The sequence below is a fragment of the Prunus dulcis genome, chromosome 4, assembly GCF_902201215.1.
Source record: "Prunus dulcis chromosome 4, ALMONDv2, whole genome shotgun sequence".
Classification (NCBI taxonomy): Eukaryota; Viridiplantae; Streptophyta; class Magnoliopsida; order Rosales; family Rosaceae; genus Prunus; species Prunus dulcis.
In genome coordinates, this window is record NC_047653.1 from 3,760,573 (window position 1) to 3,784,430 (window position 23,858).

The 23,858-nt window shown below is 36.9% G+C and overlaps 4 protein-coding genes across 5 annotated transcripts; 2 read left to right on the forward strand and 2 right to left on the reverse strand.

Annotated features, from left to right (window-relative positions):
* Window positions 1-326: 326 nt before the first annotated feature.
* On the reverse strand, window positions 327-3,182 carry LOC117626161 (eukaryotic translation initiation factor 4E-1). Its single transcript, XM_034357812.1, has 5 exons — window positions 2,788-3,182; window positions 1,484-1,649; window positions 1,278-1,403; window positions 699-764; window positions 327-597 (listed from the first exon to the last, which is right to left on the reverse strand). Exons 1-5 carry the CDS (start codon window positions 3,078-3,080, stop codon window positions 547-549), a joined length of 702 nt encoding a protein of 233 aa, XP_034213703.1. The 5' UTR covers window positions 3,081-3,182; the 3' UTR covers window positions 327-546.
* Window positions 3,183-4,173: 991 nt separating this feature from the next.
* Window positions 4,174-5,980, reverse strand: LOC117624794 (protein SRG1-like). The gene is made up of 4 exons (XM_034356246.1): window positions 5,705-5,980; window positions 5,303-5,547; window positions 4,782-5,106; window positions 4,174-4,419 (listed from the first exon to the last, which is right to left on the reverse strand). Exons 1-4 carry the CDS (start codon window positions 5,978-5,980, stop codon window positions 4,174-4,176), a joined length of 1,092 nt encoding a protein of 363 aa, XP_034212137.1.
* Window positions 5,981-10,668: 4,688 nt separating this feature from the next.
* LOC117624232 (xyloglucan endotransglucosylase/hydrolase 2-like) lies at window positions 10,669-12,223 on the forward strand (the record flags this gene model as incomplete). Its single annotated transcript, XM_034355379.1, has 3 exons — window positions 10,669-11,103; window positions 11,233-11,426; window positions 11,658-12,223. Coding segments are annotated over 3 exons (1,020 nt in total), but the record flags the coding sequence as incomplete, so codon positions are not given.
* A 5,520-nt stretch (window positions 12,224-17,743) lies between these two features.
* LOC117624461 (ABC transporter B family member 9) lies at window positions 17,744-23,168 on the forward strand. Of its 2 annotated transcripts, XM_034355719.1 has the most exons (12): window positions 17,755-18,101; window positions 18,446-18,500; window positions 18,589-18,764; window positions 18,862-19,083; window positions 19,188-19,426; window positions 19,541-20,066; window positions 20,205-20,478; window positions 20,561-21,227; window positions 21,303-21,531; window positions 21,614-21,880; window positions 21,967-22,230; window positions 22,321-23,168. In XM_034355719.1, the coding sequence occupies exons 1-12, from the start codon at window positions 17,859-17,861 to the stop codon at window positions 22,966-22,968; spliced, it is 3,810 nt and encodes a 1,269-aa protein (XP_034211610.1). In that variant the 5' UTR covers window positions 17,755-17,858; the 3' UTR covers window positions 22,969-23,168. The 2 variants fall into 2 exon arrangements, with proteins under 2 accessions (XP_034211611.1, XP_034211610.1); XM_034355720.1 differs by lacking the exon at window positions 22,321-23,168 and having other exon boundaries at window positions 17,744-18,101; window positions 21,614-21,882; window positions 21,968-22,140.
* Window positions 23,169-23,858: the final 690 nt, after the last annotated feature.

Sequence of the window (23,858 nt, forward strand, 5' to 3'; positions counted from 1 at the left end):
AAGGCTTTGGGAAGATGAATCGCAATTTAATTGGTGGATTATAAAGATTAAAACTTGATGGGATTCACAACTTTTCAAGCCAATCTTCTAACCTATTCGCATAAAAATAACAATTTAATTTTGCCCTTCATATTAAAACAACCTGAGATGCATTTTCCTGTTTATAGAAAATTCAGAGCACATACTAGGTTTCAGTATATATATACGTTTGTCGTCCCCAGAAAAAGGTTTTGAAGTGGCAAAGACCACAGTGGTAGAATCTAGTGCGAACTGGATTTAATAATACCACATACATTTGTCAAAAGAAAATAATTTACTCAGATGAGTGGGAGCAATAACTTAATCAAACTACTTCAAGATGCAAGCAAAACATTTTGTAGAAAGTAAACAGCTCATATCCATTGTACATCTTAAAATGTAAATTCGAAGAAAAGTCTAAAATCTGTAATTGTGAACCAGAAGTTAACCAGAAGTTACTCTGCATCTCAGCATAGAATGCTGTTGCAGTTAGAAAGCATCAAGTACTAGCAAAGAACAATATACACATCAGGCTACGTATTTATTTTTGGCACTTCTCTCTTGTCTCATTGCATCCTCCTGCAAAAACAAACCAGAGCAGGACATTATTAATGAGGCCCCTAACTTAACAAGAATTGAGTAAAACAACAAATAATGTACATAAGAAACAAAATCCTTACATGAAATATGAACCCTATAGTTTCATTGTAATCCAGAAACCCCTTCCACTGTTTCCCAATGCTCAGCTGCAGCAAGAAAGTGGATAAGAGACATCTTCGAAATTTTGTTATTATAATGAAACTCATTACTATAAAAAAAAATGTTGATGAAATGTCACTGTGCCATGTTTTCAAAGCAAGTGCCTTGTCCCCACTCTTTGGTTTTTGGAGTAGGTAATAAGTTCACCTCAACCATTAAGTAATGTACAAAATAGATTACAAAACCACTGGTCTTAGCGGCCAAGTGTCCGCTGAACCACTATGGGTGGCAACAGATTTGGGGAAAGGGAGAAACACAAATTCATCAACTTAATCAATTCTTCTTCTTCTTTTTTCCTTGCAACCAGGATCACTAAAGCAACAAAAACAAAATGCACAGCTAGAAATAAATAGCAAGTCTGTCCTCACGCTAAAACAACATAGATAAAAACTGTGATGCTGTAAAGTACCATCTAAGGAATACAAAACCTTTTGAAGGTTTCAAGTATATGCTTTGTCTTCATACAATATATGATATACAGGGAATCTAGCAGCAATTACCTGAGCAGCTTCATTTATTGCATTCTTCGTCCAAATAGATATCTTGTCTTGCCTATTTCTGACGTTGACAACTGCTCCACAAATTTCATCTCCATGATCAAACTGTTCTCCTATCATTCCTAGCAACTAGTACCAGCAGACACAGACAATTAGGACAGACAAAAACATCAATCAACCTCGAATAACAATTGCGGTTTAGACCATACCGTATACAGCCAAGAAGTATCAGATTTCCCTTTAGGAAAAGTTACAGTCCACTTCCCTCCATTAGCACACACAGGATCCTCCCACTTTGGCTCAATTTTATATTTGAAACAATGGAAGTCCGTGCCAAGAGCCAACTTGCTTGGATGACGTATATTATTGTAAATGCTGAATGCAAAAAAAAATTTATGCGCACATGTGAGAATCATTACCAGGAAAAAATTAACAGAGGTAGACAACAAGCACGGGCACTGGATACAGTTTATTCAAATAACAACTTTGGAATAAGTTTTCTCCTTATAGAAGGGCCCAAAGAAAGTGTTTACACGTTCGGCTCAGCAGCCCAAATCCCTCAACAGGAGAACACATCTAATGATGACCAAGTATTTTCGTCACACGGTATTATAACCATGATTGCATAATTAACAATGCATGGACCGAATGCATCCATACTGGTACAAATCAAAGCATCCCAAGACCTAGGGAAGCTCCTTCTAGGAAGCAAATTCAATGAAAGATGATCTCATTATTATGAATTATGATAAATCCAAATCATGTATAAACAGGGAACCTCTAAAATCCCATTTAAAACTAAAAGACTAGCAAGATTGGAAACCAAGGAAATAGGTACAACACCAGGTTGAATACAATACAAGACTTTCAGGGCTAATACTATGAATAGCTAATCCTGTCAGCATGCGTTGATGTAAGACGGACATACGCTTAAAATGCAAGATCGGCAAATCTTATTCTAAATCAATCAAAGAGCTAGAGAGACAAACAACCCAAATCCAAACAAACACCAACAAAATATTTATCTCAAACAGAACCAAGTTACAAGTTCACAAAAAGGATAATAAAAGAAGAGAAAAGGTTGCAGTTACTGAGAAACTGTAGGAACGAAAAATTTGGACTTTCACAGTAGAGAAAGCAAACCACTATAAACCGCAAAGCTGTGTCGCCTTAAACTTAAAAGTTTTAACATTGCCTTTTCCATAATTGTTTTCTACTCTCGTCAATTCAATAGTTTCCCATTTCTTAGTCACCAATCAACATGAACCACGAAACGTGTCAAGTCCTTTCCTTTTCCAGAAATCCCTATTTCCCACCCAAAAAAAAAAAAAAAAAAAAAAAATCCAACAAAAAGATAATCACAAGAGACCCCAAGTCACAAACTACAACCAACACACACAAAACGGAAAAGATTAAATCTCGCCAACCAAACAAACTTAAATAAAGAAAACAAGAAATTAACGAAGATTACAAAAATAAACATAATGAAGCAAAAATTAAATTGAAATGAGACCTCCAGAACTCCTCGACGGTACTGAAGGTATAGATCGGGCGAATGGAACTCCCCCAATCCTCTTGCTTAGTCTTAGCGGACTTTGCTGCGGGGCTATCGAACCAGAAGGTCCATGAGTGCTCCAGAGCATGAGACTGTGGCGCTATTCCTTTCGATGGCTTCGACGCCGATTCTTCGTCACCCACGATCTCTCCTTCTTCGGGCTCATCGTCCTCTTCCCTTGGTTTAGGGTTCGTCTCGGTCTTGGCCTGATCTTCTGAAGCTGAAATCTTGGGTGCGTCTTCGACCACCATTTTTAGGGCTTGCTTGGATTGGCTCTGTTTCTTGCTCGCTTTTCTTTCTTGGCGTTTCGTTTTGTGTTTTCTCAGTAAAGGACTTGCCTTTCGATGGCACGGTAACTCTCCTATCTTATTTACACAGCAGCGTTCGGGCATCGTATTTCGCCACGTGCTTTAAGTTCTAACAGATGACACGTGTTAAACCATCACGTGATCAGTAGCTCAGGTTGTGGGCTTTGGGCCCACAGCTCAAATCCAAAATTAAGTAAAGTCCAAAAGGGCCCAAACTTCTCAGGAGAATGGGCTATATAAATGTATTCATGTTAACATTTTTTTCCTTCACATTTTATATCTATTTATATTTTTATAAATTTTTTATAGGTAATTTGTTATTTTTTTGTGTGAAGCTAATTGGTTCTATATAGTCTCTATTACGGTATCTTTTCTTCGAGGGGAGGGGGATTTCTCACACACACATTACCAAGGTGCCATAGGAATTTCTCATACACACACTATTCTCAAGTTTGGTTATGTTTCATTTCAACTCGACAATATGTGTCAAACAATTGTGAGCATGTGGGGGCATGGTTAGCCCGTTCTAATACCATATTAGAATGTGAGCAAGATCTTGTAAGGTAAATTGCTAATGGATGAGGATGGTCAAGATCTTTTAAGCTCCTAAACTAAGCTTTCATCTTTTGATGTAGAATACTTTCGAACATACATAGCATGTGTACATTAATGGTTTCTAGTATATAAAAAGATACACGATAATTCATCACTTAAAACAACCACACATTTCATATTTCCTTTCATACAAAGGATTATACAGAATATACAAAATAGGGATCTAGCCAGTGTTTGAAACATTGGCAATGTACTCCACACATAACATACCATCTGTCTGTGACATAGATTGATATGTTTTTATTGAAGCTATAGCGTTGATGCCTCATATATACAAAAAGAACGCTAAGCACATGCTGCCGTGCATTATATGCACAACTTTATTCCCACACCATGCAGTGATATATTTTTACACAATATATTATATGTATATGATTTGATCATATGGATCGATCGATCGGCCATATATTAATCAAGGGTTTTAGATTTTCATTTGATCCAAGTATGACTTTCCATCAAGCTTATAGCGGGAGAAGAAATCATTGACGTACTTCTCCATCCCAACTGTTTTGAAGAGTGGTGGGTTTTGTGGGGTTATCAAGCTTCTCGCAGGCCCAATCTCTGCCTCAAACTTAGGGTTTATGAACATTGCAACTGACAACCTTTCCTTCTCTGAATTCACCATTGCCCTGTGCTCAATGCTGTGGTACACTCCATTGCTCAGAATCTACAAACACTTACACACCTTCAATACATAAAGTATAGTAATAAATTAATTTTTATTATTATTCTTTTTCATACTATAGTGTTATTTACGCATATGATTTATAAAACATGAGGATGCAAGGGATTTGTAACTCGCGTGACTATAAAAACAATTCTCCCTCTTGTATTTGAATCCCACTTCCAATGGAGAGAGGATTTGTGCCCAAATGCACTTTAACTATTAGTTGGGGTTTCTCCAAACTTTGACTATTAGAGACGTTCAATGTACCACCTTTGCTTTAGTTATTTTCCTCTTTAATTAATTATTTTGGTCGATTGATCGGTAGAAGAAAGAAGGATGAAGAAGATAAGAATACGACAAACCTCAAAGCTGTCCCCTACATTCACAACAAAGGCATCTTTTTGGAAGTTGACAGGCATCCAAACCCCATCTTTTTTGATTTGGAGACCATCAACTCCATTAAGCTGGTTGAGGATAGTGATCCCAGTTGCATCTGAGTGAGGTGAGAGCCCTATCACCTGCTCTGGTTGTGGGCATGGAGGATAGTATGTCATCCTCACTGACCTCATCCCATCGTCAAACATCTCCTCTATCTCTCTCATCTCTATCTTCAGAGCCTTCCCCATAAACCCAAGAAGTCTCATGGCCAGCTGATCCACTTCCAGCAAGTATGAATCCAAGGTATTCCTAGCACATGCCATTAAAAAAGTCAACTCAAAGAATCAAAAGTTTAAGTGCATGTGCACTTGATGCATACACATGGAGATATAAATTCTTGCATACAACAGTTGTATATAACTTTTCTCGGATATCTGAGCGTTTGAATGTGAGAGAACACGATTGTGTATATACGAGATCTTTTAGTGTGTGTGAGAGAGAGTACCTGAGGGATGAAGGGAGCTCTGGGAAGAGATAAGGCTTTCTTCGATGAATAGGGTTGGTTATCATGTAGACCCTGTCACCCCAGTCAAGCTTTTGGTCTTTGGTGTTGACTACGGATCCATAGCCTTCAACTTCACCTGGCCTGATCTTATATTTCATTTTCTCTTCCAAGGGAAGCTTAAAGAATTCTTCAATCTCCTGCTTCAGCTTCTCCAACAGCGTAGGGCTAACTCCATGGTTCACCAACTGTAGAAAACAAATACAACATGCAAGATTGATTATTATATATATTTCACTCCAATTACTCTATTGCCATTAATGAGATATATAAATATGAACCAAATATATAATAATTAAAGTGTATACCAGGGTCTAAGAAATTTGAGATACTTCGAATACAGACCTCAAAGATGCCCCAGTCTTTGCAAGTTGAGTGCAGTTTTTCCAGTTGATCTGCAAAGTCTGAGGCTTCTGCCTCAACTAATTTGGTCATGTCAATGGAGGGGATGGATGGGAAGGTGCCCTTATGACCATCAAAGAGAGATGAAGCTGGTTCTTGTTCCACGGTACGAGCATAACATTCTGGGACTGAAGTGAGGGGCTGTTTGGTGATTTCCAGGACGCTCAAGAGTGAATTGGAGCTCTCAAAGCCTGCTGGTAGCTGCGATATTGATGCCATTTCTTATTTCTTATATGATTAGTGATAGCTCAAGTGTAAATTTATGGCTACCTGTGCACTAGGTTTATATAGGCAGAAAATGGATGGCAAAACCGTAAATATACTAGGTTTAGGCTCATTTTTCTATCTGCAGATTTTCAGGCAGACATATGTGAATTAACATCTCCTCTAGTTTCATGCATGTTGCTATGTTGTACTCCTGTCCTGCTACACAAAGCAGTACTAGAATATAGTAATTATATGGAGATCAATTGACAAAATATTTGTAATACAAAATTGCAGTAATATTTCTCTCTACAACTTTAACTTAAGTTTGTGATTAATTAACACCTTTATATTGAAACCCTAGAAAAGTTACGAGATATATATATATATATATATGTCAAAATAGAAGTATCTTGAAGGAAGATATGTAAAGTGTAGTGATATTAAAACTTCAAAGATTGAAAGTGAGAGGATATGCATTTGATGAGTAATTTTTTAGGAAGGAATAATGCACTTTGCTTCTTCTAAAAAATAAGAGCATATGTTCATGAATCCATTGATGAACTCAAGTAATTCAACCACCCAGATGAGATAATATATCCATTAAGGATTTTAAGAGATCGATCTAATTAATGTCAAAATTTGTTATGAAAAAAAAGTACAAGAGTTCGCTTTTGTTTTTGTCAAATTTAGACCCAAAAATAGTACAGAAATGGTTGGAAAGGTTATTTTGAGTGCATTTCCAGTATCCCACAAAATTCGTGGATGCAAAATCGATTTCAGAGCTCCGTAAAAATTTGATGAATGCGTTAAAATTGCAGGGAACAATCCTTTTAGATATATAGATGAATTTTGACCAAATTGGCATACATGTTTCATCATTATGGTTAGCTGGTGATCAGTTACTCTAGTCTAGCAACACTCATGAATCATGAAACCAAACTGTATTATCATCAGTCGACTGCTAGCCCTCCCTTATCTCTTTGCAATATAATCTAGGAAAACAAATTTGTACACGGAAGGGATGGACCGTTGTGTCTTCCATGTGGAGGTAGCTTCGATACTATATTAGAATGTTAGCATCCAACTCAAAATCAAGTGACAACGGATAGAGAGCCCCGAGATATTTTAAACATTATTATTATTACAACTCAGAACACTTGGAAAAAGATTGCATACATCTAATAAAATCAATGAGAATAATTTTTCTTAGGTGTACATGTCAGGTTTTAACTCGACTGTTCTTCTACTGATCAACACTATCTATCATATGTGTCATTAACAATTATATGCACAATTTTCTACATTTAAAAACAAGTTTGGAGGTTGCGTAATGGATCCTAATGGATGTTTCTTTCAATCAGAACTTACGAAATGAATTGTTTAATCTGCCGGATAATAAAAACGTGCTTAATGATCCATTTTTTTTCCTATAAAAGCTGATACCTGTAATTTGACTCTTGAATATCTCTCATGTAATAGTTTACGGCAAACTGTTTACACGTTGTCTGACTATGAGTACCAATTGAATATTAATTCATTGTTTAGTATTTTAAGAGCACGTTTCTGATTAAGACAAGCTAATCATGAATTAATTGGGCGGACATGTTCAATTCACTTAAATAATGGGAACGATCGTCATCAGTGATGGAAAATTTTCACCCAGTCATCTTGATATGCATGCATACATACACATACCATGCATGCATGCTAATAAGGATGATGGTTGAGTGACATACATGTTTCATTAACTCCTGGAAAGTAATTATAATGGTTGTTAGTCAAGGCATTAGTCATAAACGACAATAATACAGAACTGATGATCAAAGTTACTACATAAAGTAAAAAAAGAAAATCCAATTAGAAGTGGTAAATCTCTTAAAACAGTTTGAACTGATTGAATGGCCGTGTAATGGAATCTAATTTTTAGGTGAAATCTACACGTGCTTTGACTAATTTGTGTTGATACAAACCATATTAATGGTGGTAATGATGATCTGATATACCTTCACGGCAAGCTAACTAATAACCCACTAATTGATTAACTATAGCAGGACTTGTTCAAAATTCGTGCGCATGACAGAAAAATTTCTGTTGGTTTTGACATATTATACGACAAAAGATTTAAGTATTTTACAAAGTTAGAGTAGAGGAGGCCTTAGGCATAACCAGGGAAGGCGACCGCCTAAGACCTCCGAAACATACACTTAAAAGATTACACTATGATATGATATCAAAGTCTATCTAAAGAAGTCACAGCATAAGTTATGATCTGAATTCAACCATTGAATTCATATTAATTTCATTACATTCAAGGTCAGGGCACTACTATATTGTGGGCGATAGCCACTTTTATAAGCCTGTTCCTTTTGGATAGCCCGAAGGGATACATATATAGAATATTTGCTGGTGGACAAATCTTTTTTTTATTTTTTATTTTTATAGTATAAGTGATAGTCTAAATTAAAGGGGATGTGGATTTTTCACTCACACAACTATGATGCTGTGGGAATTCGAATCTGAAACCTCTGATCTGCAAGTCAAGATTCTTTTTCACTGGACAAATCTAAAAGATAAGAGCACATGGATGTACTGTGAGGTTCATTAATTATTTGAATTGACTAAAGTAATTAAAGCTGATGCAATTCTGAACTAACCTCATTCATAGCATTTTTGACTTAGTATACGAATTCTTACTATATGCATGTATCCTAGCATTGGTCAAACCATGTGGAGGATTTGAAATGTCATTGGCAGAAAACACAAAAACAAAACAAAAATCTTGATCACAGAGATCATATATATATGAAAATCTTGGACTTGAACGGTCAAATGGTGGTGGAAGTGTGAGATCATAGTATAACCATTGGGTTTAATAGATTCTGATTCAGACCAAATAAAAGATATTGTTGGATACCACTTGTGGTTTAATATGGAAGATTAAATGAGATAATACATTTGGATAAGAATTATATTCCAATTTGACTAGCTTCATGATGAGATAATGCATCTCTAAATTTTATATTTGTCACTTTTCTTAATATTTTATTTATTGGCGAAAACAGTGTATCTGTCATTTACATGTGATTCGATACCCTTCTTGTTACGTTAGACTAGTTTAATATCGCATTGACAAAAAGTAAATTTGCAAGTGGCATGATTACGCCCTTCAACTTAGTAATAGTAAAACTTGGCAGCTAGCCTTCGAAATATGATCAATTCAATGTTTAGAGGCATGGAAATGGCATATTAGACGATGAGAAATAAGTGGTGGAAGTGCCTCAACTTTATTTGGGCTTGATATTTATTTAGGTCGAGTCCTTACAATAACCAAACAACGGCAGAAATTCCAGATTAAGACTTTGAAGCGCAAGCGCAACAGTCAAACCCCACTTTCTGAAAAGAAAATAATATAAAGCTTAGCAGCACGCGGAGCATTGCTTCTTTTGGATAGGAATGGAGAGGAAGGATTAGGCTACAGTATTATTCTAGCTATTTCAAACCCCACAAGAAAAACAAAAGAAAGTTATAATTATATGTATATAAGAAAAAGAAAAAGAGAAAGAAAACAAGATTGGATCATCTAACTTGGGCGTTCAAAACTTCATTGATTAAGAAAAGGCGATGCATGGAATTTACAGGACAGCAGCCCAACTTATAAGTCACATGACCGCAGCTTAGCCAGAAACCTAAAAGCCCATAAGTGAGCATGTATATGTGGTTTGGCCCTGCGCATATATAGCCTAGCCTATCCTTTGACTCAAGTCCAATGACTTAAGGCCTGTTTTTTGGGAGTGTTTTTGAAATGGTTAAAAGCGTTTTTTTACCACTAAAAATGGTTCTGACATCGTTTAGCATTCAAGTTCATAAAGCATTTTTAAGTCATAGAAGCGCTTTCTGAAAAAACATTCCCAAATAATTTTCCAAAAAACACTTAAAAAATTTATAATAAAAGCACTTATAAACAAAACTATTTCCTTAAAAAAATTCCCAAACGAGCCCCAACTTTAAAAAGATACTTCGTATTGACACAATGCAAGTTATGCAACTCACGTGCATTCTCGATTTTGGGGTTGCTTAGCTCAAATCTGAAGTGATCGTCCTATCCCTTTTTTCGAAGCTCTAAGGAATATTTGACCAAAATGAAAAAAGCTCTCTAGAAGGAATATGGAATTTCCTTTCTAAGAAAACGCAGCCAAATCATGCAATTATATAAATTAAAATTGCCACCAGAACGCATGCTTTGTTTAAAAGCTTCAAGGCGATCGCTCTAATAACGGATTAATTAGTGGAGAAAAGTAAGACCCAGCAACCTATACTTTAGTTAAGAGCCCTGTTAGCGACAATAAAACTCATTTGCATCAACGAGTAATTAACAGTTATGCATCAATAATTTATACATCAACAATTAACAGTTATCGCATATGAGAATTTCAGCCGAACCCAGTGCCAATTGAGAGGTAAAAAAAGGTTATTAATTTGTCTTCACACACATAAATTTGAAGCAAAGCCATATCCTTTTTATACCATTGCCTAATGCCAACACATGGCCGGTCACAACTTTGAGAAGATTGCTAAATTAGCTAGAGCCAGCTCATTCTCTTCTGTACTGCTTGGGTGACTTCTTTTGTGTTCTAAAACCACACGCGTCCCTTACACAATATCTCTAATCTACATCTCTCTAATATGTACTGTATATATAATCTACACAAACAGAAACATATATACATCAGATTCATCTATCAAATATTATTCCTCGGGCAACATTAGCCCAGATATATAGCCAGAAAAAGACATTCATCCACACACTTCTTTATATATCTAAGCTGCTCTCTCCACTCAGATACTCAAAAAAACACACAAACTTATCAAACATGGCTCCAAACTTGATCTTGATCTCTCTCTTTCTCTGCTCTTTTATGGCCGCCTCTTCAGCTGGCAACTTCTACCAAGATTTTGACCTAATATGGGGTGACCATCGTGCAAAAATACTCAGTGGAGGTAGCCTTCTGACGCTTTCACTGGACCAGGCCTCTGGTTCTGGCTTCCAATCCAAGAGACAATACCTCTTTGGCAGAATCGACATGCAGCTCAAGCTTGTTGCTGGAAACTCTGCCGGAACCGTCACCGCTTACTATGTGAGTTTGTTTATTAGCCAAAACAAAGATTACCCTTTTCAATTAGTGTTTAAGAAAGCAGTAAAACAACTTATTAATGAGTGATTATGGAACTTGTGATTGTGTTTTCATTTTTGGGACCCCTTGCAGTTGTCTTCAGAAGGGCCAAACCGCGATGAGATTGATTTTGAGTTCTTGGGGAACTTGAGTGGAGACCCTTATATTGTGCATACAAATGTGTACACTCAAGGGAAAGCGGACAGAGAGCAACAATTCTACCTCTGGTTCGACCCAACAAAAGATTTTCACACCTACTCTTTTCTTTGGAACCCTCAGCGTATAATGTAAGACAGTTGCATATCATTACTAAATATTGAAAATCCCATTGTGTATCACATCTCCCTCAATTCCTCCTTTTTCTCATAACATGTTAATTATTGTCACATTTGTCGATCACATCTCTATCAGATTCTCGTTCTTACATGCTGCTATCACATTGTCGAACACATCTCTAGCAGTTTCTCGATTCTATAATGACATGCTGATTGCTACCCTTTTTGGCATTTTCAATGCAGATTCTTGGTGGACAATATCCCCATAAGAGTGTTCGACAATGGAGAATCGTATGGGGTTCCATTTCCCAAGAGACAACCCATGAAGCTATACTCAAGCCTGTGGAACGCAGACCAATGGGCTACAAAAGGTGGCCTAGTGAAAACAGACTGGTCCAAAGCTCCTTTCACAGCCTTCTACAGAAACTTCAAAGCTAATGCTTGTGTTTGGTCAAAGGGCTCATCTTCATGTGCAAATAATAAAAATAATGCTTGGCAGACTCAAGGGCTGGATGCAAATAGTCGTAGAAGACTGAGGTGGGTTCAAAAGTACTTCATGATTTACAACTATTGCTCTGATCTGAAGCGATTTCCTGAGGGTCGTCCAAGGGAGTGCAGGCGTTCTAGGTTCTAAGTTCTAGACAGGGTTCTAGGTTCTTTTGTAATATAATTCACAGTACGTAAAACACAGTATTTCCATTGCACAGTATAAAATGGCATGTGGCTTTCTGCATGTAAAATAAAACGACAATAAAACTTGAAATTGCAGCAGAAAAGTATATTATCCAAAAAAATATTAAAATTCTATTTATTACAATTCTAACTATGCTACACGGACCAACTGGCTTCATTCCCCACTTCCAAACCCTCTTATGTATTTCAAATACATAAACCCAACAGTACCTTAAAAGAAGGAAAATCTTTCATGTACAATGTTGGAAGGGAGCGCATTCCTCGGAGCAACCATCTCTGTCTCTGAACCTACAACTGATCAAATACAACAAGTGTAAGTGAAACAATACTCCAAAGAACCAGCAACACACGACCTAAAAATTTGATGGTTGTTTATTTGTCAGCACACCATAGTTAGAATGCATTGCACTCAAGCAATAGGTTTTGAGGTATCTCACGAGTATAGTTCAAGTAATGGCACACCAGTGGAGATTATTGCTTTGGCCCAAGAATAAACCAAAAACAAACTACAAAAACAGAACCAAACTAGTTCAAAACATTGACCCCATTCTATTAGGCCCAAATAACCAGCCACTTAGGAAATACAAAGAAAAAAGGCATCAATAAATATGACAGAAAATTGTATACAAGCGATACTCTAATCTAATCTAAACTGCGCGGAGGAGGATTCAAACTCGGGTGAAGTGCAGAGTGGGGAGCACATCCACTCTAGCCAACTTGGCTAAGCCCATGTCTCCCAACTGTTATGTTATGGCTTGAATCATCTCTCTTTCTTGTACTATTTTCCCCTTGATCATGGCATATGTACAGATGCATGTGCCCTTGTACCCTTAAGCCCACTCCAACAATAAGATACAAATGCATGGGCTTTCATATCAACAAGGTACATATGAATAGTCTTTTATACAGATATATGTCTACAGGTCTCAATATTGAAAGGCTAAATGTGCCTCTAAGCTCACCTTGAGAATTTTCAGAATTTGAAATCCAATATCAACACAGACAAAAACTACATTGACATCTACTAGCCCTTGTCCTTAAACTTTTAGAACTGAACCAAAACCACAGATTAATTTGATAAACGTCGTACGCACATTTGCAAAAGATAACCAAAGTGGTTGCAACAGATATCCGTAAAATTTTCATACTAACTCTTCATGTTACTTCTTTCTTAGAACACAAAGGAACACCCCACATGCGTGCATCATCTCATAATCTCCCTCCTCTCGCTCTCCCTCTCTCTCCTCGTCCTCGTGATATCTTCCCCATCTAGAATACTATAACACATGGGAGAGTTATGACTTTGGAGACACATCTGTCTCTCTTCCTCTGAACTAATTACCTCAATGGTCAAAGTTTCTCACCTAATTTTAGGATTGTATTGAATTCTTAAGGGAAAAGGGGGTATCCTAAAGGAGGTTGATCCAATTAAAAGAAGCCCACATGATCCCACATGATCTTTTTCTCTTAAATTCCTAAAAACTCACAATTTCGAGGGAACAAAATGAGCTGAACTAAAATGAAAGTGAAAATCAGCATTGTCATATGAAACTAGAAAAATGAGAAGTGAAATTTGAACATAAGAAGAAAAGAAACTTTAAAAGACTATTCTTCTGTCTGTATCAAAGAACCCTACAAGGTATGTCAAATGAAATCTGATCACTAAATTTATAAATTGACAAAAACATAACAGCCCACTATCAACAAACCATGCATTTTCTCAATCACCTTGGAAGGCCTAACAAAAAAACAAAAAAGACAGGGGAAATGGGCTTTTATAGCAAACATTCAGCTCAATAAACAGAAGAGATTAAAAGAGAAAGCTAAAGAAGGTACCCTTTTTGAACAAGGAAAGTCTCAGACGAGTGCAGTAGAATATTATGGTGAACGCCATGGCCAAGGTGGGTTTGGGAGTGAGAAGCAGAAGACATGTTTAAACCCTAGTCTCTGGTAGAACAAAGAGAAAGAGGGGAAATGTGGTTTGTATGAAGAAGAGAAAGAAGAAAAAAGTGGCGTTTTTGCGGGTTTTAAGAGAAGGGAGGGTGAGAGAAGAATGGGCTTTCATAGCACGATTCCAGAGGCAGACAGTGAAGTTTTGGGGGGTTTGCTTTGGTTTGGTTTGGTTTGATAACGAGTAATGCTTTGTTTATGTGTACTTTTGTAGTTCGCGAATCCGAGGTATTTTGTTTTGGTTTGAAAATGAAAGTGTAGAGAACAAACCCAGCCCCGCGCTTTACACTTTTAGTTTTAGACCGATGCTTCACAATAACTTCGTTTCTTCCTTCGTGGGAATAATCAACCAAATTACACTAACACCACTGTGATTATAGGCGTTGTTACAATTGAAAAACAAAAACAAAAACCAAATTTGAACTCATTTGCCCAATGGCGGATTCGAGTAAGCAGAACTTATATGTTGCATGGATATGGTTACGGGTATACCGATATGAGAAATTTCTAAAAATTAGGATACATGTATAGCACCACTGATTAAAATAATATAAATAACAAAATTGATATTGCATCCATCATGTTATAAACATCCATCAAATAAGAAAAAAAAGAAAAATAATAATCAAATCCATTTTGATAAAAATAATAAATAATTAATACACATAAAAACAATTAGCATCTAATGCAAAAAAAAATCTAGGCTCTAGTGTACAAGAAATTGGGCTAGGGCGTACAAAAAAGTTGGGTGTCCAGACAATTTTACTCAATATAAAATAATTATAGAGTCCAATATCACTCATATCTAATCACGTGACTCCCTGCCACTTTTGTCCCTTCCTCCTCTTTCTCCTCTCTCCCCCCCCTTTTTTTTTTTTCTTCTTTTCCCTTGGCTTGTTGATTCCTTCTCTCTCTCTTTTTTTTCTTCTTCCCTTTCTCTTTTCCTTGGTCTTATTGCTTCATATCTACCTTTTTTTATTTTCAGATAATTTTCGAATAGGCAGCTGCCTACCCAAACATGACTAGATCCGTCAGTGCATTTGCCACTTCATTCAAAACTTTATTGCAATGTGTTATTCATAACATAACTCAATCTATTTTTTTCATCTTCAAAATTGTGTGTATCACACACCACACGTCCCTTCTTAAAGAGTATTTTTTATGTTCGAGATGTCGTTGCACACTATTTTTCAAGAGTCACATGTGACGCACACATCACTTTCTGGATGGTAAAATCGACAGAACTAACCATATGTCACATACTGACATATTTTTTTAGTTTTTTTTTTTTTTCATAAAATACCCAAGCTAATTACCAACAACATCCCAATTAAAATAGCATGAAAGGATTTGTCCTTAAAATCTCAAGAAATTTTAATTAAGGTAGAAAATGAACTCAACCCTTTTTTTTCAAGTGGAAAATTACAACAATGCGTATAATACTATTATTTATGTGGTATGAGTGTAAATTCCCTTTCCATAAAAATAAATAAATTTTGTAAGTATGTTTAATAAATTTAATATTTCCCATAATTCATATAACAACACACGTGCTGATAATACAGGCCCGGAAATCTACGGCAAGCAAAACTCTTGTTGGGGCCCATCGCATTCATAGAGTCCTCATGCAATGCCGGCCCAGGCCATAGGAAAGTTGTGACGCTACTTATATTGGGCCATGGTATAACTAACCCAAATCTTACCAAACCAAAAGAAAGGGAAGGGAAATTTCTAAATTTTTTTTTTCTATTTAAACCCCATAATCCTCATTTTTGTTTAAAACAAAAAATGTTGACAAAAATTAATTCCTCTATTAATGTTGGCTGCCGGCAGCCCCACTAATTTATGGATGTGTTAACCATAGCTATTGTGCAACTTAAATTTACCTTAATGATGTCAACGAGGTCTAGTCCAATGGAAAAATGTCTTAACTTATAGATCGAGGTCTCTTATGATTCATACTATGAATTAATGGTACCATTTTTTTAACACGTACGATCAAAAGATAATTCATTAAAATAAAAAATAAAAAGGCATAAAAGCATAATGTTCACACATGATTTATGGTGCATGTAATAAGAAATGATAGCACCGCAATAATGACCTATTGTTAGAAAAAGAAAAAAAAGAAAGAAGGAAAGTTCTAGGGTTTTTTTTTTTTTTTTTAATGAGCAAAAGCTTAGGGGAAGAGAGACTACCCCCACACTCAGGGTTAAGGCAAATTTCAAACTTTTTTTTCTTTTTCGAATTTATAGAGTACCCACAAATACGGAACTGTTGACAATGAAACTCGAACACACACAGAATACAAGGACCTTATCAATTAAATCAAACTCGTGTTGGTTTAGGTTCCATTTATTTATTTATTTTATTTCTCTTATTAACGAAGTTGTAGTTGAATTACACTCTACATCTATTTTTAGTTTTATAATATCATTTTTAAGTGGCAATTAATAACCTTTTTTTCTTCTTCTAATATTTCGCTTTCAATTCTGGTGCGAAGTTTGGCATACACCTAATAAAAATGAAATGGACCAAAGGCTACTCTATGATCTAGAAGCAGCTATTTATTGTTCGGTTTTTGGGGGCGCGAGGGAGGGGCTCAAGCAGAGTTTGTGGGGCCCACTTTACTCGTGGACCAACTACAAACTCTTTGGAGAGCCAAGTGTGTGTCAATAATGTTCGACAACAAAAATCTTTCTTCTAAACTTTTGTAAGTAAATGATGTACAAGATGACACATACAATATTTTAAGGGTAAATTGCTTAAACGATCTTCAAATTTATACTCAATTTATATTTTGGTCTTTCAATTAAATTATTCGTTTAAATGGTCCATGAACTCTATATTATTCGCTCCATTAGTCATACCGTTACATTCTGTCAATAATTCTGTTAAATATGAGGGCAAATTGATCATTATTTATCCTAAAATTAAGTTAAATCTAATAGAAAATTAGACAGCAGGACTACTGGAGCGAATAATATAGAGTTAATTGACCATTTAAACGAATAATTTAGTTGATGAACCAAAATGTAAATTCGGTATAAGTTTGAGGATCATTTGAGCAATTTATCTATATTTTTATTAGTTACATAATGTGATTGTATATGATATTTGAATTCAGAACGAGAATAAAAACGATAAATAAATAATCCTTAATCTTCTTAAAATATAAACTCAATAATTTTTTGAACAAAATGGAAACTAAATGCCGTTAAACTAAATAGCCATGAACACTTATTATAGTATTAATTAATTCTGACAAGTGTATATGGCTTCGTGGCTGAGTTTGTTTCTCTTGTTGTTTCTTCACTCTTTCCCCTGTCTCTCAACCACTTAAGTTCATTTCAACAAAATCTGGTACTTGGTTTTTAGCTTTTTGTCACATCAATAGTTGGATTTTCCTCATCAAGTGCTGTTCTCAACTGCTTTTGTTTTATTTATTAAACTCAATTTAAATGGAAACGATAAGAGTTTCTCACCTTAAAACAACCTTTTTAGTGAAAAATGAATATTTATTAAATTAAATTGAGGAAAGAAAAAAAGGGAAAGTTGAAAAAAAATAGGCATAGAGTGAGGAAGAAGAGAAAATTAACGTAGCCGCTGATTAGTAGGACTCTGATATATGTACACATAAGAAGTCCATAAACCACTTGTCCTCGTGCAACTCCACCTCTCGTCCTCCTCCTCCCTCCTACTTCCAAAAAAAAAAAAAACCACGTACCACTCACATATCTCCTCATTAGATAACAACAAAGCAGATAGAGAGAGAGAGAGAGAGAGAGAGAGAGCCTGGCCATGGAAGGAGGAGGAGGAGGAGAGGTTGATGGGAAAGGGAAAGGAGATCAAGACAACCAAAGAGTTGCCTTCTATAAGCTGTTCACGTTTGCAGATCGATTGGACGTTGTTTTGATGATAGTTGGGTCGATATGTGCCGCAGGCAATGGACTCTCACAGCCTCTCATGGCCCTTATCTTTGGCAATCTCATCAACACCTTTGGTGCCACAGATCCTGCCGATATCGTCCCCATGGTTTCTAAGGTACATGCATTATTCATATGTTATATATATATTTTTTTGTATCGACCCAAGAACAAGAACAATATTTCTTTGTGTATATAAAAGAAAATCAAGATTCTTATTGGTTTTTTCCTTTTTCTTTTTGGGTTGTTTGCTGATCCTTTTTTTTTTTTTCTAGCCTTAATTGTTGTTGTTATGGTTTCATCTTCATTTCATTTTGCCAGTTGGTGTTGTTGTTGATGGAAGCTACTGAAAACACTATATATACGCGTCAAACAAAACCCAACTCATGAGCTTCCTTTATCATGCAAACACTACATCCCAATTTTGAAATTTGTCCTCCTTGTATCTTTTTTTTTTTCCAGGTGTCGCTAAAGTTTGTGTATTTGGCTATTGGCACTGGCATTGCAGCATTTATACGTAAGTTTGTGAATTATCTTTAATTAATTCAATTTATGCAGTTGTTTGGATTCATTAAATTTTACCATTTTGCGATGAAATATTGCAGAGGTTGCATGTTGGATGGTGACAGGAGAAAGACAAGCCACTCGAATTCGAGGCTTGTACTTGAAAACAATACTAAGGCAGGACATTGCCTTCTTTGACACTGAAACTAACACTGGAGAGATCATTGGGAGGATGTCAGGGGACACCATTCTCATTCAAGATGCAATGGGGGAAAAGGTGCTACTTCATTTAAAGTCTTGATTTTCATGTCTAAACATCTAACAGGTTTTCTTAACTATGATTGATTTGTTAATAATTTGTTTATTTGTGGCAGGTGGGGAAGTTCATACAACTTCTTTCAACTTTTATTGGTGGCTTTGTGATTGCTTTTGTCAAAGGTTGGCAGCTCACCGTTGTCTTGCTGTCCTGCATCCCTGCAATGGTCCTTGCGGGTGGAGCTATGTCAATGATCGTTTCGAAAATGTCAACCCGCGGACAGTGTGCTTATGCAGAAGCTAGCAATATAGTGGAACAAACAGTTGGATCCATTAGAACAGTAAGGCCTTGATGTTATGTCACTTTTAACTCACCAGAGTAAATAATTTAACTGCATTGTGCATGTCTTGATTAATCTTTGATAAACAAAAAAACCTATGCAAGGTTGCATCTTTCACCGGGGAGAAGAGAGCAATAGACAAATACAACCAGAAGATAAAAATTGCCTACAATACCATGGTTCAACAAGGGTTAGCCACAGGAACTGGACTTGGTACATTAATGCTTATTATCTTTTGCACTTATGGGCTTGCCATATGGTATGGATCCAAAATGATCATAAAAAATGGATACAATGGAGGCCAAGTCATCAATGTTATATTTGCAATCATGACTGGTGGAATGTAAGTATACCATCTGCCCCGATTCAACGATACAATAGCATGATAATGTACATTGTTTAGAGTATATATGAGATTTCTCGATCTGACACATTTGGTTCTGGCTTGTTGGCATAGATCTCTGGGTCAGACACCACCATCTTTGAATGCATTTGCATCAGGGAAAGCTGCAGCATATAAAATGCTCGAGACCATCAAACGTACTCCGAAGATCGATCCCTATGATACTAGTGGAATTGTATTGGAAGATATTAAAGGTGAGGTTGAACTCAAAGAAGTGGATTTCAGGTACCCTGCCAGGCCAGATGTGCAGATCTTTGCTGGGTTCACATTGCATGTTCCAAGTGGAACAACCACTGCTTTGGTTGGGCAGAGTGGAAGTGGGAAGTCAACAGTAATCGGCCTAGTAGAAAGGTTTTATGATCCAGAAGCTGGTCAAGTACTTATAGATGGTGTAGACTTGAAGAAGTTGCAGCTTAAATCAATACGGGAGAAGATTGGGCTGGTTAGTCAGGAACCTAATCTCTTTACAACAACTATAAGGGAGAACATAGCATATGGGAAGGAGAATGCAACTGAGGAGGAGATCAGAAGAGCAACTGAGCTTGCAAATGCAGCAAGGTTCATTGATAAGCTTCCCCAGGTAACCCCACTTTTTTAATGCAGTCTTTCATGCTCATAATAAAGTTCAGGTCTGTCAACCATGTGCTTTGTCTACTTTGACATTTTTCTTGTTTAGAGATTGATGTATGTGATGGAAAATTCTGTGTTTTCTTCACAGGGTCTCGACACGATGGTAGGTGAGCATGGAACATCTCTATCCGGTGGGCAAAAACAAAGAATTGCAATTGCAAGAGCCATTTTAAAGAACCCAAGAATACTTCTGCTTGATGAAGCAACAAGCGCCCTGGATGCTGAATCCGAAAAGATTGTTCAAGATGCACTGGTGAACTTGATGTCAAATAGGACAACCATAGTTGTTGCACATCGTTTGACAACTATTAGGAATGCTGATTGCATAGCAGTGGTGCATAGAGGGAAAATTGTGGAAAAAGGTAAGGCCATGCCTGCACTATGATTTTGAATTTACACCAAAACTTGTTCCCCCAGATAACATTGTCATTGCTTTGATTATAGGGACTCATGAAGAGTTGACGAAAGATCCAGAAGGGGCTTACAGCCAACTCATTCGCCTGCAAGAAGGAGCTCGTGTGGGAAATGATGCACAAACCTCTGACATGGATGCAATCATTACCAGTTTAGATATAGATAGGACTATGCTCAGTTCTGGGAGCCGGAGATCATCAATGGGGAGATCTTTAAGCAGAGGTTCCTCAGGTAGCCGCCGTTCTTTCACTATTGGCTTTGGTATTCCTGGTCCACATAATGTCCAAGAGACTGAAGTAGGAGATGAGGAGGATCATGAAAGAACTAAGGCTGATCTTGAAAAGCGTAAAAGAGTTTCAATAAGAAGGCTGGCCACCCTGAACAAACCTGAGGTTCCAGTTTTGCTGCTTGGAGCCATTGCTGCAGCAGGGCATGGAGTACTTTTCCCTGTCTTTGGCTTACTACTTTCTAAAGCCATTAAGATGTTCTACGAATCCCATAATGAGCTACGCATGGACTCCAAAAAGTGGGCAGGAGTGTATGTAGGTATGGGTTGCGTTTCTCTGGTTGTGATTCCGGTGCAGAATTTCTTCTTCGGAGTTGCAGGTGGGAAATTGATAGAGCGGATTCGTTCCTTGACATTCGAGAAGGTTGTGTACCAACAAATCAGTTGGTTTGACGACCCTGCAAATTCAAGGTGTGTTAAAAAAACCAGTAATTTTTATGAGCTTTTAACTATTAATATTCAAACTGAAATATTTTGTGCTTCCAGTGGTGCCATTGGTGCAAGGTTATCTTCTGATGCTTCAACTCTCAAGAGTCTTGTTGGTGATGCCTTAGCCTTGCTTGTACAGAATATAGCAACAATCTTAGCAGGGTTGATTATAGGTTTCACAGCTAACTGGAAACTGGCGCTTCTAATTTTAGCTGTGTCTCCATTGTTGATTTTGCAAGGAACACTTCAGACCAAATTTCTTAAAGGGTTCAGTGCAGATGCCAAGGTCAGTCTTGCCCCAAGAGTTCTTTATTTTTCCAATTACAATGTGGTGGTGAATGTACATGTAATGTTTTGAAAATCTGCAGCTTATGTATGAAGAAGCCAGTCAAGTGGCAAACGACGCAATCGGTAGCATCCGAACTGTTGCATCATTTTGTTCTGAGAAGAAGGTGATGGATGCATACCAGAAGAAGTGTGATGCTCCCATGAAACAAGGAGTACGGTTAGGAGTAGTAAGTGGTGCAGGTTTCGGATTTTCGTTTTTCTTAATGTTCTGCACAAATGCGTTAATTTTCTACGTTGGAGCTGTTCTTGTGAAACATGGCCAAGCTACATTTGAACAAGTATTCAAGGTCGGATTCTAGCTGTGCTTGTTCCTTTCCTCTTGCTTTCATTGACAAGTTCTTTTGCTCCAATTCTAACAAATCGTTGCTTGCAGGTTTTTTTTGCTCTAACCATGTCAGCAATGGGGGTTTCACAAGCTACTGGCATGGCTCCTGACTCCAACAAAGCCAAGGACTCAGCTGCTTCAATATTTCAAATTCTAGAGAGCAAGCCAAAGATTGACTCAAGCAGCGATAAGGGCACCACACTACCGACCTTAGTTGGAGAAATCGAGCTAGAACATGTCAGCTTTAAGTATCCTACACGTCCAGATGTGCAGATATTTAGAGACATTTGTTTGAAAATGCCCTCCGGAAAGGTAATTACCACCACCACTCTGTTATGGCTCTGTCTATCTTGTTTACTTCTTTGAGTTATATGCATGCTTAGCTTCGGATTCCATCTGCAGACAGTTGCTTTGGTTGGGGAGAGTGGCAGTGGGAAGTCAACAGTAATAGGCCTCATAGAGAGATTCTACGATCCTGATTCAGGTCATGTACTATTAGATGGAATGGACATCCAAAAGTTCAAGCTGAACTGGCTGAGGCAGCAGATTGGGTTGGTTGGTCAAGAACCAGTTCTCTTCAACGAATCCATTCGTGACAACATCGCTTATGGCAAGCAAGGAGATGTTACTGAGGAAGAGATCATAGTAGCCACCAAAGCAGCAAACGCACACAACTTCATATCTTCATTGCCTCAAGGCTATGACACCTCAGTAGGCGAACGAGGGGTTCAGTTATCAGGAGGGCAGAAGCAAAGAATCGCCATTGCAAGGGCCATACTCAAGGACCCCAAAATCCTTTTACTTGATGAAGCTACAAGCGCACTGGATGCAGAGTCCGAACGCATAGTACAAGATGCATTGGACAGCGTTATTGTGAACAGAACAACCGTTGTTGTTGCACACCGCCTCACCACGATAAAAGGAGCAGACATAATTGCAGTGGTGAAGAATGGTGTGATTGCAGAGAAGGGAAGTCACGAATTTCTAATGAAGATCACTGATGGTGCTTATGCATCTTTGGTGGCACTTCATTCCAGCTCAAGTACATAACCAGAACTTGAGTAAAATCCTAGCTAGTGTTACAGACTCTGGCACACATTCAGTGGATGTGTGATTAGAGAAAGTGTTAGCTTAACATGTTTTAAGGTTTGTTTGGACGAACATGGGTGTAGTACCTGTACAACTTCTTGTTATTTGAAAGGATTTTTTCGTCAAAAAAAAAAAAAAGGATTTTAAACTTTAACGTTTTATTTTTTGTTTTAATATTTTGCTGTTTTCTTTTATTTATTATGGGAGTTACAATTGTTTAATTTTCAATTTTTATTTTCTATTCATCGCCTTAATTTTTCTAGTTTAATGTGTCTGGAGGTTACAAGTGTTGGATGTCTATAAAAGCTTTAGGACAGCGTCTTCAACGTGCTTTCACCACTCTAGGCTTATTTTCTTAGTTTTGACTAGTTTTTCTTATCTATTATTTGTTTCTTTATTTTTACTTTACTGTTAAAGCTTTATTTTATATATTATTTATATTTAAAGGTTTGAATTTGGGTTTTACAGAAAAGGAAAAAACACAATTTTAATAACAGAACTTTGTGGCACATAAATGGATGCCACTGGACAGTGTAAGCTTAAGTGTTATGTGTAACAGTATATTTGTTTAGATTTCAAATATCCATATTGGTATTCTTTTACCATCGATCTACGATCATTGCCAACAACCGCCTTCTCAAAATTTTATTGCATATATTTATGTATAAATTATTTGTAGGGTCGAAATCATTCATAATTGTTGACATATTAGTTATTGTTCTCTTTTAGCCATGATTTTCTTATGAAGATCAGTGATGGTGCTTATTTATGCATCCTCGGTGGCACTGGCATTTCACACGAACCCTTCAATATGAGAAGGAAGAAGAAAATGGTGTCTTGTTGAAGGAGAG

Bases quoted from the DNA above. Each gene is read 5' to 3' on its own strand.
- LOC117626161 (XM_034357812.1), bottom strand. From the start codon at position 3,080: ATGGTGGTCGAAGACGCACCCAAGATTTCAGCTTCAGAAGATCAGGCC. The intron at 1,650-2,787 runs GTCTCATTTCAA...TTTTGCATTCAG, and splicing joins ACCGTCGAGGAGTTCTGGAG to CATTTACAATAATATACGTC. The intron at 1,404-1,483 runs GTATGGTCTAAA...TGCTGGTACTAG, and splicing joins ATACTTCTTGGCTGTATACG to TTGCTAGGAATGATAGGAGA.
- LOC117624794 (XM_034356246.1), bottom strand. From the start codon at position 5,980: ATGGCATCAATATCGCAGCTACCAGCAGGCTTTGAGAGCTCCAATTCA. The intron at 5,548-5,704 runs GTCTGTATTCGA...TGTTTTCTACAG, and splicing joins AAGACTGGGGCATCTTTGAG to TTGGTGAACCATGGAGTTAG. The intron at 4,420-4,781 runs GTTTGTCGTATT...AAGTGTTTGTAG, and splicing joins ATGTAGGGGACAGCTTTGAG to ATTCTGAGCAATGGAGTGTA.
- LOC117624461 (XM_034355719.1), top strand. From the start codon at position 17,859: ATGGAAGGAGGAGGAGGAGGAGAGGTTGATGGGAAAGGGAAAGGAGAT. The intron at 18,102-18,445 runs GTACATGCATTA...TTTTTTTTCCAG, and splicing joins TCGTCCCCATGGTTTCTAAG to GTGTCGCTAAAGTTTGTGTA. The intron at 22,231-22,320 runs GTAATTACCACC...TTCCATCTGCAG, and splicing joins TGAAAATGCCCTCCGGAAAG to ACAGTTGCTTTGGTTGGGGA.